This window comes from Brachycentrus maculatus, unplaced genomic scaffold, assembly GCF_059751285.1.
Source record: "Brachycentrus maculatus isolate JH-2025_06_01 unplaced genomic scaffold, ASM5975128v1 h1tg001934l, whole genome shotgun sequence".
NCBI lineage: Eukaryota > Metazoa > Arthropoda > Insecta > Trichoptera > Brachycentridae > Brachycentrus > Brachycentrus maculatus.
In genome coordinates, this window is record NW_028282497.1 from 23,961 (window position 1) to 37,117 (window position 13,157).

General features: G+C 33.2%; 2 protein-coding genes across 2 annotated transcripts; one reads left to right on the forward strand and one right to left on the reverse strand.

Moving 5' to 3' along the window:
• Positions 1–4,183: 4,183 nt before the first annotated feature.
• Positions 4,184–9,218, forward strand: LOC148298502 (putative arginine--tRNA ligase, mitochondrial). The gene is made up of 5 exons (XM_088276832.1): positions 4,184–4,452; positions 5,122–6,274; positions 6,416–6,911; positions 7,043–7,140; positions 7,752–9,218. Exons 1-4 carry the CDS (start codon positions 4,417–4,419, stop codon positions 7,083–7,085), a joined length of 1,728 nt encoding a protein of 575 aa, XP_088132958.1. The 5' UTR covers positions 4,184–4,416; the 3' UTR covers positions 7,086–7,140; positions 7,752–9,218.
• Positions 9,219–9,410: 192 nt separating this feature from the next.
• On the reverse strand, positions 9,411–11,772 carry LOC148298503 (homeobox protein HEX homolog pha-2-like; the record flags this gene model as incomplete). Its single annotated transcript, XM_088276831.1, has 2 exons — positions 9,411–9,734; positions 11,513–11,772. Coding segments are annotated over 2 exons (437 nt in total), but the record flags the coding sequence as incomplete, so codon positions are not given.
• Positions 11,773–13,157: the final 1,385 nt, after the last annotated feature.

Sequence of the window (13,157 nt, forward strand, 5' to 3'; positions counted from 1 at the left end):
ATTTAAAATATTTAGGGACAACATTGCTAGGGGAGATAAGTACTATTGCAGCAATCATAAAAGGCAAAATAGAGGGTCGACGAGGTGTGGGCAGAAGGCAGATCGCCTGACTCCGGAATATACGAGATAAAACGGGAATCAGGACCGTCGAGGCGCTGTTTAGAGCTGCCCAAGACAAGGACAATTACTCTAATGTGATAGTCGACGTCAGGGGGACCTGACATCATACGAACAGAAGAAGAAGAAGAGACAACATTAACGGTAGAATATATCACCAAATATAAATAAATAAAATGTAAATATGGACGAAGGTATTCGAAAAACAAAATTTTCAAAATAAGAAAACAATGTACTCGTATATAAAATGTCGTTTATTAAAGCTTTTTTAGGTAAATAATTTTTTTTTTAAAAACATTAATTAATTTCATAATTAACATACTTAATTTACTTTTAGTATGGCTCGGCAAAATGTAGAAAATTATTTTATAATAAAATAATAAACATAATAAATAGTTCTACGAAATTTCGGCTGTGTTACGGTATACGAGTTAATTAATAATAATATTTTAAGTAAATTTCAACAAAGTACTAATATAAAATATAAATACTATAGATACACCCATAAACAGCGAATGGGTTACGAGTATACATATAAAATACAAGCATGAGAAATTCCCGGCTGGAATGATTAAGTCAACAATAATTATACTATGAATCATTTAACACGTCATTTTTTAAGAATAATAAAAAAAACGTTCCAAGAAAAAAAAAACAAGTCAGTTTGCAGTTATCCTGTGTTTGATCAGGAGAGCCGCTCACCTGTCTCCCTCTCGCACCTGACGACGGGCATAAGCGCGTCTGTTCCGCTCGCTACCCCGCACCTGTATAACGAGTTTCCGCCAGTCGAGGTGACGCGAGAGCCACCGCAGAAAAAGGTGCAAACTGATCAAGAAAAATAATACACCGGCGAAGTCAATCGTGAGTCATTTTTCATAAGGTGTTCTGAAATTAGCCGGTGTTTCGATTTCGCGGTCCGTACTACAAACATGCTTCGAATATTTTGTAACGTCCTTTTTTTATAATAACTGTCAGAGAGGCTATTTTAACATTTTGGTAAAATGGATAAATTGAAAAATAATAAAATTATAATTTCTCATTATAATTCTTATTATTCTATCTTATTATCAGTTATCCTATCTATCAATTCTATCGAATTTTAATCAATTTTTTTTTCGAAAATCTAGTTTTTTTTATTAATATTGATTTATAACAATAAACACGTCAATGTACTCATACCTATATTGTACAACAACTTATTAAATAAGTTCACAACATTTTTGGTGTGACCAAATCCTTGTTCACGAATCTGGGTTTCTCCATATGGCAGTTATTTTTACATTTTTACATCTCAACTTAGATAAAGAGGAAGATGGAAGTCTAGGTATTTACAGGGCTTATGACCAGCATCATAACCAGCCTATGACAGGACTTACATATTCCTCTTCATCTATGTTGAGATGTCAACATATGAAATAAATAATTACTTACATGGCTGTTATCATCGAATGGAACAAGGATTATCTTAGTACTACCATTCATTAGTTTAAAAAAAATCGATTTGACTATACGTACATTTAATTATGACAAATTTACTTTCGTAAAAATACTAAATTCGAGACCCCTATCCATACCTAAATGGTGAAAAGGGCACCGTATTGGACCGATGCGGTGTTAATTTAGTCATTCTTATTTAAAAAGGGAGGCATTACACCTGAGGGGAGTTTGAATATATCGTAGTCATACAGGAGAAAGTGACCAAGTGCATTTTTTACAAAAACGTAATCATTGACTATTTGATATCTTACTAGATTAATATTGCCCTGAAAAAATCCCAAAGGATTTTAAACTTGGAGGTATAATATATTGACTTGTTAGAAATGACTAACTGCATTGATGTTTATTTTCTTGCCAAGCAAAAGTGACTTAATGGCCCTCCTGAACATTTTACGTTTTGGTAGTCTCCTGTACGACTACGATATGTAAAGGGATACAGATAAAATGGGTGCAGAAGCTGAGTGTATGTTACTACCATATGGGAAAATAAATACAGAAGAAAAATGAAAATAGCAGCAATGTCTAGGGCACTCGAGGTTGGATACCCGAACTCGTACTGGCTCTTAAAATATTTTATTTGGATATAGCTCGTTTCGAACAGACACTCCTCATATTTAAGTAGGTTAAAACTTACATCACTATGTACGATCAAAATATTATTTAAATTATGAAGTTCATTAGCCGATAAGTAAAAAATAATGTGATAAATATTTTAAAACACTAAATTAGGACACGATATATTTTTTAAGTAGGTTCCGATCAATGTATTGGATAAATTATATTATAATATGATAATCATTTAAAAACAAGACAATTCAATGAAAATGAAATTGCCTAAATTAAGAAAGAGAATTTGGTTTGTATTTTCGTGATTTTTTAGAAAGCATATGCTACACGTAATACTAGTGTTGCCAACATCAGACGGTCAACTAAAAAAAATTGCGGCAATATTGTTGAATGAAAATATAAGGACACCAAATCGTCAATAGTTAGATATCACTATGAATACAGTATCGTAATATAAGAGGAAGGATCATTAAAATATAAATTGTCACATTGTTCTTATTAGGTGTTTTATTACGACCAGGGTTGGGCTGCAAGGGGCTCGGAGGGCCTCGCGCAAGCCCCTCTTTAAATTTGACTTGGGCCGGCGAGCCCCTTGTTAAATTAAGAGAAATCAATATTCTCTGATCAGTAATCTAACATACAAAAGTCATTTTGTCACTTTGTCGTTTGATGTGCATACTAAGTATTTTTTTCTTATTTTTAATTATTATGTATTTTTGATAGTTAAAACCAAACCATGCCCTCCCCCCACCCCCTTCGCCTGCAAGCCATTGTTAAAAAATTGGCAGCCCACTGCTGATTACGACAGCTTAATTTTACCATATAAAAATATTACAACAACGCACTTTTAATAAAAAAAATAATATTTTCTTCGACTATTTTAGAATATACCTGCCGAATCAATTGAGGACCACTTTCCTCAGAGACGACAGATTAGTTATAAGTATGTATAAACGTAAAATTAGGACAACCAAAATTTGTATTTTAAAGAGTTTTTGCTTGTGAAATAATATGCGCAATACGAATGGAGAATACATAGTTACAATACTGTTTTCTTGTTATCTAAGTCTTCAATAAAAGCAAATGTGTTGTTTGTATTTTTCACGAAAATCTTACGATTTTCCGTTTGAACGTTATATGCATAGGTCGGTAAGATTTTGATTGCAATTAAATCCACGTGATTATCTGAAGCATTCATAATTTATTATTGTCACATATTTTTTTCAAATTGATTATCAAAAGGGAGTGGATGGTTTGTGATCTGCTTTTCGTTGCATTCGTGCCCAAATATTGACTGAAATAACAACAAATTTTATAGGAAATGTTGAGGTGTGTGTGGAATGTCTCTTGGCTTAAATTGAGCAATAATTAATGAAACATAGGACATGAATATTATTATTCTGGTAGAAATAGAGTAAAAAAAGTAAAAGGTAAAACACCAGATGTTATTTGTAAAGAGTAAATTAAGCGTAACTTTGATTCAGTTTTAAAATAGTATAAAGCCGAAATCGGAGAAAGAACTTATGGCAAAGTGACATTGTTTCTAGTTAAGTCGAATTATATGAGGTCAAGGATAGATCGATACATTTCGTGAAAACTGTAAAATGAAAGGTATAAACAAGGCGAATTCTAGACATTATTTAATATTGCGAAAACATTACTTACAATCTAAATGTTTCTTTTTGGGTCCTATCATTTCCTCCGTGGTGGCTTTGCATACTGATTTGGCCAACCCCTGGCCGGCTATGCTGTGCCTCGCCGCTAACAATCTGTCGTTTATAGTCTGCCCAGCCATTTTTTACACTAATTCTTTACATACACTATTCACTATTTACACTAATCGGGGTACGGCGACCCCTTTATCACAATATTTCCCACAGCACAATCACCACTCGCGAAAACTCGACAATGACAGGTCAGCTGTGACACTAGCGCCGGACCGAGCTGAACTTGCCGAACTAAAATGTAAGATGGCGGTCTTGCGCAGCTGTGACGTCAAAGTTCAAGCGAGCGACCGTATTATTTTAGAAATGACAGTTGCTTGTTAGAAAAAATATTGTGAAGTTTGAATAAAATGCACGATATATCTTTTTCACCTGTTATCCGTCTCCTCTGTTTTAAATCTTAATATGTTTTATCAATCTTTAAAAAATTAAGAGTGGGCGTGTCGCAGTTATATACTCTTGTAATAAAAACTATTACATGATTCAAAAATTTGAATGATCAGTGTGCACAATGTCAACCAGAGTAAAAAATCATATTATAACGCAGGTAACAATATTTTTTTATCGGAAATCATTGAGCTATTAATTCCGGCACTCAAAATTGATCATAACCCCAAAAACATTTTTCATGTGTTTTGACGTTTTATATATCTAACCATGTACACATTCATACCGCAAACCAGTAGGTAAGAACTGTTTTTTTTTTTTGAGAACAATTATTTTAGCCTCCGCACCCAAATGGTGCATAGGGCGCCGTATTCGATAGATGGGTCTTAAATTGTTTATTAATTATATATACATTCTTTAAGCTTAGTAGATGATCCAAATAAGGTTAATAAAATGTAATGCAGATAGTATTTTACCATGGAATAAATAACATACTGAATATGTAATCTTTTCTAAGCCTGTACAAAATAATATCCAATTAAATGACACCTTGAGATTGAATTATATGAGTCTTGTTTTATTTTGAGTCTTTGCGTAGATATCACCACTGTGTTTCCAGCTCTATCAATAATAAAAATAGTTTGATGAATATGTAAACATGTTTTTTCATGCAAGGACCTCAATAAGAAAAGCTAACAATTCCATGCACCGACTTCAAGCATTTTTCATTATTTTTTGTCTTTTGTAGTATATTAGTTATCTCAGTATAACCAACACATTCTTAAAGTAGTCAAGTAGTTGTAAAATAACTTTATATTTTCACCAACAGGTGTCTCATCTCTGTGGTAATGGAAATCAGTACAACATTGGAATGAAATCAGCTTATCGGATATTACCAAATAAAAACAATGCATCATTTAAAGTGCATTTGCCATTCAAGGATTTGAAATCAATTAAAGAGTTCATTAACTCGGTTAATTTGAAATCCCTAGATTCAATCAAAACTGTTCATGAAAATCATAACAAAGGTTTCAGAGGTGTAGATTTTGAAATAGACAATCACTTCTTTGTACAAAGTACATTGAATGATTTGATAAATCCCCTAGTAGAAGAGCCAAAACAACCAAAAAAAATTGTCATCGATTACAGCTCCCCAAATATTGCTAAACCATTTCATGTAGGACATTTACGCTCTACTATTATTGGTAACTTCATTGGAAATATCAATACATACCTTGGTGAAAAAGTTGTCGGTATAAATTATTTGGGTGACTGGGGAACTCAATTTGGATTATTGCAAGTTGGCGTAGACCTGTCCAACTACACCGATGAACAAATCAAAGAAAATCCAATCCAATTACTTTACAACGCATATGTCAAAGCAAACACACTTGCAGAAACTGATAGTGCCATTAGTGACAGAGCAAAACACGCATTTACGCAAATGGAAAACGGGCATCTTGAAGATATTACTAAATGGCAAATGTATAAACAATACACTATTGATGAATTAAAAGGAATATATAAAAGATTGGGTGTTACTTTTGATGAATATCACTGGGAATCAATGTACAGTTACAAACAAATACAAGAAATTATAGCAGATTTAGAAAACCGAAAGATTATCCAAACTGATGAAACTGGTAAAAAGTTTGCATCTGTGATTGGTAGGAAAGTAACTGTACTCAAAAGTGATGGATCCACATTGTACTTAACTCGGGATATAGCTGCTGTGCTTGATAGATTTCAGCGGTATTCGTTTGACCAAATGCTCTATGTTGTTGATAATGCCCAAACAGACCACTTCAGATCACTGATTGCAATCATAGACCAAATGAATGTTCCTTTCAAAAATTCATGCAGGCATGTTAAATTTGGTCGCGTTAAAGGGATGAGTACGAGAAAGGGAAACATTGTTTTTCTTAAGGACATATTAAATGAAGCGAGAGATAAAATGCAACAACAGCAAATCGACTCACTTAGTAAGTAAACTTTATTATTTTTATAATGATTTCGCCCTATTTCAATTAGATCCATAATGTTCACTTAAACTCCCGCTAGTTTAAACTTTCTAATCTATGTAAAAGTGTGCTTCTCTCACCATCATTTAATTTAATTTACAGCCACAAAAGCGAGTTTGGACGATGAAGAAATCACAGATACATTAGGAACTACAGCAGTTATCATAAATGATTTGAAACAGCATAGACACAACGATTATGAATTCTCTTGGGAGAACGCATTACGAAGCACTGGAGATACTGGAATAAGACTTCAATATCTTCACTGTCGTCTTTGGAATATAGAACAAAATGCCGGAGTCCAAATACCATCCATCTGTAAGCCTGAGTTTATCCAAGAACCAGAAGCTTTGATGCTGGTTAATGAATTGGCGAGGTTCAATGATATTTTGGAAAGGTCAAGAGATGAAATGGAAGCGTACATTTTGGTGATGTATTTGTTTAGAGTGAGCAGTTTTGTTAATAAAGCAATCAAGGCACTGCAAGTAAAAGGACAAGATAAGGACTTAGGAGAGCAACGTTTATTATTATTCCATGCTGCAAGAATAGTTATGAAATCTGGTCTCCAAATATTAGGAGTTAAACCCCTGAATCAAATGTAATACTTCTTTCAACAATTAAATAAAAAATACTGTTGTTTATATTTTACATATCCATAAATCATGCTTATTATATAATATATAGAAAAACCTTTTTATAAATCCTTCTTTTATTTTAATCTCTTTTCAGTGGTAAATCAATTCAGGGTATGAAAAGGAAACTCCTGTTCTAACTACTTTTTGTACTATTCTGCCCTTCAGCTTTATCAAACCTCTCATTTCAATACAGTAAGTGTATTGAAATTACTACTTAATAATTTCAGAAACAAACTATTTAATATCATTATATTACAAGGGATATATTAAATCCTATCCGCTCCTTAGGTGGAGCATATCGAGTCCATAAACTGTCTCCAGGCTTTTCTGTCCGCTGCCAGCTCCCTTGCATCCTCCCAAGTCAGATCCGCGTCCCGAAGTTCTGACGAGAACTGCCAACGAATTGTCAGCAGTGGTCGTCCTGGGCGGCGCGAACCTGATGCCTTGTAAAAGAGGCAAGCTTGATTAAGGCTCTCAGGAGGCATGCGGAGTACATGGCCAAGCCAATTGAATCGCCTTTTCTTGATGACAGTTGTAACCAAGATTTGCTGCATCCTACGCCTTATTATCTGCGTTCTCTAGGTCGCAGAATTTCCGGGAGGGAGAGATGGTTTTACCTCGGTCAGATGTTAATGTCTTTCGAAGAATGAAATCCATGAGGATGATAAATGGAAAAGGCGCAAGGACGCAGCCTTGTCTGACTCCGGGTGAGACCCCAAACCAATCCGTGACAACATCGTCAACTTTCATACGGCATTCACTATTGAGGTGAAGGGATTTAATTAGCTCCTCTAATTTTGCAGGTACCCCGTAAGCTTGCCTGTGCGGACTATCAAATGCTTTCTCATAGTCTACAAAACACATCGCCAGAGAACTGTTACAGGGGATACTGGTAAATAATTTAACAACGGTTTAAATTGTTTACCATATTATTTTTTATGGGATTTTTATTTGTCATGTAGCCATTTTATACTTGGCAAAATATATTTGTTTGCCTTTACGTATCGATTTAAATTATATTATTTTAAAACTATTTTCTCTTATATAATTATTATTCTATAATACAATTTTATAAGCAATTTCATTAGATATTATTAAATAACATTGCTTATGAACACATCATGTATCACTCAATTTTGGGTGCTTTGCCAATAAAAAAAAATGAAAACATACCAAAAAAAATTATGATTAAAGGTAAATAATTATAGCCCAAAGGGACTGCATCAGAATAATGCAGTGTTAACTTAATCATTATTACATGACGCCAGGTGATCAGTCCTTTGCATCAGATACCAGGTCAGAATAATATGACATGAATAGAACCTCTCTGGGAGCCAAATCTGAGGCGTCCAGCGTTTTCCCAAATATTTATTATACTTTTATACTATGTGAGCCCAAAAGCAAAACCTAGCATATTTCGCTCTGACCAAATCGTTTGTTTTTATGATAAAAGTCATAAGCACATAAATGATTTTTATGCTATAAGAACATTTCATTAATTGATTCGGCAGTCATTTTGTAGTAATGTTTATTCTATATCAATTTTCCTTGGTATATGCAGTCAAACTTGACTAAAGAGACCGGATTAAAGTTCTGACATTTTACCCCTATGTGAAAAAAGCATATAAATGAAGGAGAAAAATGACCCAGTCTTTGGGCTGTCTTATGTCTAGGTTTGACTGTACCATTTTTTCATAAAATTTATTGAGACATGTGTTTAAATGCAATCCGCACTGTTATATGAAAATGATCCAGAATGCATCAAAACCAGTGTCACAAGAGATTTGAAAATAACATTTACCATGTCAATTTTAAATTTTAAATACTTTTGATCAAATTGAAGCATTTTTTAATAAGTATATGGCAAAATAAATATATGGATACCGAAATAACATTCAATACAAATATCCAAATACACATTACATGGTTTTATAGATTTATGTAATTTTTTAAAGAAAAATATGTAAAACATTACATTTAATGCCTAGACTTTATTTTTAAAGCACTTACAATAGCCAATAACATAAATTGGCTTCTGTTTCATATTATGTATACTAAAATTACTATGCAGGTTAGATTTTATTTAAATATATGTAGATTAAAACACAAACTTATTAAGACTTATTCATTCATATTAAAATTTAGTATTCAAATACCACTAAAACACAATATTTTATTCCATTTATCCTAGTTATATATCCAATAGATTTCAGAATAAGTAACATATCAATTTTGATTCTTAATTTCAACATAAAACATGAAAAATGTTCTTACATTCTATTGTTTTTTTTTTGTAAAAAAATATTTTTCTAAATATATATATATATATATATATATATATATATATATATATATATATATATATATATATATATATATATATATATATATATATATATATATATATATATATATATATATATTGAAATAAAGTTATAATTAAACCTTAAAAAATTGACAGATCTTTTCACATTTTAAATGCATATGTTACTAAAATTAAAAAGCTATCTTTATTAATTATTGAATGGTCATCTGAAATCAGGTGGATATTTTCGAACACTCTTGTACGAATCCCTCGTTCTTTTTGCATGGATGATCAGTTCATATTGTCACCCGACCGATATGGGTGAATTTCTCGGGCTATTGAATATATCATTTAGATTTGTGCTTCCCGAGAACTGATCTTCATCAGAAGCATTGTCACTGTCCATTTCGCCTAGTTCTGCAGTCGACATATTATTTGCTCTGCGGTATTTAGCCCTGCGATTTTGAAACCAAGTTTTCACCTGAAAATCAAAAGAAAGAAATCAAATTAATTGTTATTTCAACGGTGTCTAAAATCAGTTTTTAAACAAGGTTTTCCACTATTCTTCTTCTTCTTCTTCTTTTTGTAGATCCTAAGGATCTGTTTGTGCCTCCGCTTGTAGCTCTTGGGATGTTGACTCCCAGCTGTCTTTCCACCTTTTTCTGACATTCTGTTTACATGATCATTCCAGTATCGCGTTCGTTGTTGTCCCCAACTCACAATATCCTCCGTCTTGCACATGCTCCGGATGTCAATATTTCTTACTCGGTCTCGCAATGTGTTTCCGGTTATGGATCAGAGAGTCTTCATCTCGGAGTATCGAAGTCGAGATTTTGTTCGAGAAGTATCTGCTCTTGCCTCAATTCCATAAGTGGCCATTGGTCGAACACATGTTTTGTAAATTTTCATTTTACCTTCTTTTCTCATGTGCATTTTACTTTTGATTATTGTTATTTACTAAGGTAGTGGAAGATTACTACTAATAACTCGACAGTGCTTTGATGTTGATTTATTCCTATATGTATAAGTATTACTAAACAGCCCTAAGTGAGTAACTGGTTTCTAAGAGACACAAATCTAGATATCAAGAAAAATCTTCCCAAACTATGCGGATATATACACAATTGCGGCTATGTTGTTGTCACCACTGTTTCACCAACATACCCACATTCCTTACTACCATTAATTACGTTTCCGATTTTGACTCAGTGAAGACCAAATGCCACCTATATCCACCTATATAATGCCCGTATCTCTCCTATTCGCTTATAAGGCTGTGAGACATGGTACCTTAGAAGAGCCTAGAGATGCCGTTTAATCAGCTCTGAAAATAGATGTCTGTGAATAATGGCATGTGGCAGTCTGGCAGGAATGAGGTTATATGATGTAGGACGCAGCAACCCATGGTTACAACTGTCGTCGAAAAAAGGTAATTTATTCGTAAAGGCTGTGTACTTTGCATGCCTCCCAAGAGCCACTATCAAGCGTGTCTTTTTTACAATGCATCAGGTTCCCGCTGCCTAGGTCATCCGTTGCTGAGAATCGGTCAGCGGATCACATCTGATCTTCTTAAAGTCATTATATATATAAGATGTTCTCTCAAGTTTCAATCCAGTGTTTGAATAAAATCAAATGATTAATAATATTCTTACTGGTAAAATGAGAGATAATTTAAAAAATTATTTAACTTCTTAAAACAAAGTTTTTGTGAAGTCATAGTAATGACGCTGTTCAAGAAAACACATGGAAAAAAACTTGATGGTTTTGATATAAATCATGTTAACTGGTGTATTTTTACTTTATTTAAAATAATGTAAGTGTTTTATTGTTGGTTGGTTACAATGATAAATATTTTTTTTAAATAAAATAAACTTACTCCCCAGATACAGTTTTATCTGCAGAAACTCACTCCCGGACAGGTTAAATTAAACACTGCTAATATATTTGAGTTCTTCAAGAATATTCAAATATATTTAATGTTTATTTCGTAGTCGTACAGGAGAAAGTGACCAACTACCAAAATGTAAAATGTTCAGGAGGGCCATTTAAGTCACTATTGCTTGGCAAGAAAATAAACACCAATGCAGTTAGTCATTTTTAACTAGTCAATATATTATACTTCCAAGTTTAAAATCCTTTGGGACTTTTCAGGGCAATATTAAGCTAGTAATATATCAAATAGTCAATGATCACGTTTTTGTAAAACAATGCACTTGGTCACTTTCTCCTGTATGACTACGATTTGGGCATTTTATTTACCTGTCTGTCGCTCAGCTTCAACTGTCCTGCGAGTATCCTCCGGTCTTCCGGGCTGAGGTATTTGTGCAATCCAAATCGCCGCTCTAAGTTCTGGGTCTGCTGCGGAGTGAACCTGACCTGACCCCCCTTTCTCTTGGTGAAGGCCAACGGCAGGGTATGATGGAAGTGCCGGAGATAGGAGGGAACGTGAGAGAATGGACTAGAAGGGTATGCAGAGAGAAGCGTCGGGGAGAGAAGAGCCCACTGGTTTGCCGTGGCAACTAGAATACAAAACAAACACATTATTAAAGAATTACTCTTAAAAAAATAAGTAAAAAAGAATTTTTTATGGTTTAATTAAAATGTTACTTTGTTTTAAAATCACTTGTAATATTTTATTATAACTTATTTATAATGTCTACCGGTTGCGAAGCTAACCGCTTCTTTATTAAAACTGATTAATAAGTATTAATCAGTCTTGATAAAAAAGCGATTAGCTTCGAAACTGGTAGACATTATAATTAAGTTTTAACAAAATATTTAAAGTGATTTAAAAAAATTTATAATTTAATTATAAAATGGACAGTCAAGAAGTTAGTGCTTCAAATATAAATTTTATTAAAAAAAATACATTTTTATTCTTATAACTTATTACAGTAAAATCCTGGTTAACGCAGGGAATATGGGATAATGTATGGAAATGTCCCTTATCTGTGGAAGTGAAGCATAGAGTTGTCAAAAGAAGGATGAAATTATACTGAATGCCGTCGAAATGTGATCCCTCAGACGAATGTGCGCAAAATGATATATGATAGATATTGGAATTGTGAAATAAGGAAGGAATGCTAAATTGAGATCAGCATTATCGATAAAATTATGAATGTGTTGAGATCGTTTGAACATGTGGAACGAATGAGTGAAGCAAAAACGATAAAAAAAATGATATATTTTGTTGGTAATAGAAGGCCAAGGAATCTGAGGAAAACTTGTCTGTATCAAGTATTTCCAATACTTGTGGGCATGGTCTGGTCAGGAGTCAGAATAATCGGTGGGTATGTACGAGGAGATGCATGAATGTGGAAGAGCTAAGATCGTTTGCAAATACAGATTTGTGATGGCGTTCAATTCTCCCTCCCTGCCCTGCGGTGAAGCAGCATTATGGTGAGTTAGTTAGCATTATAGTAATGTCATTTGCCATGAGAATAGATCTGCATTCAGGGGACAACTTCTTAAAAACTTGTTTTTAACTTGGTTTCAGTAAGAGAGTTAACACAGTGAAACCTCTACCTATCGTTTTTAAAAGGACCTATTGAAGTAAACTATGAATGCGGGATTAACAGGTCAATAGGCAACGATATCCGATCGAGTAAAGATACAGTCTTCCCAATATGCATAACCATTGATTGGTTAAAATTCTAAGAAGAATATGAGTACTAGATTAATGTATTTATTTAAAAAAAAGTTTATTGCATTATAAATAATCTGTGATCAACATGTATTGTTTTTACTATTTTATTTCTATAAGTCAACAGTATAATTGGGCTTTGCAAATAATATATTTTTTCGGTATCAGTTATTAAATGTGCGTAGTAGAAAGTTTTCAATCTTTCAAATAGTGTGCATGCTTCTGAAAATGAAGGTACAGGCAGCGGTTCCTCTTCATCAA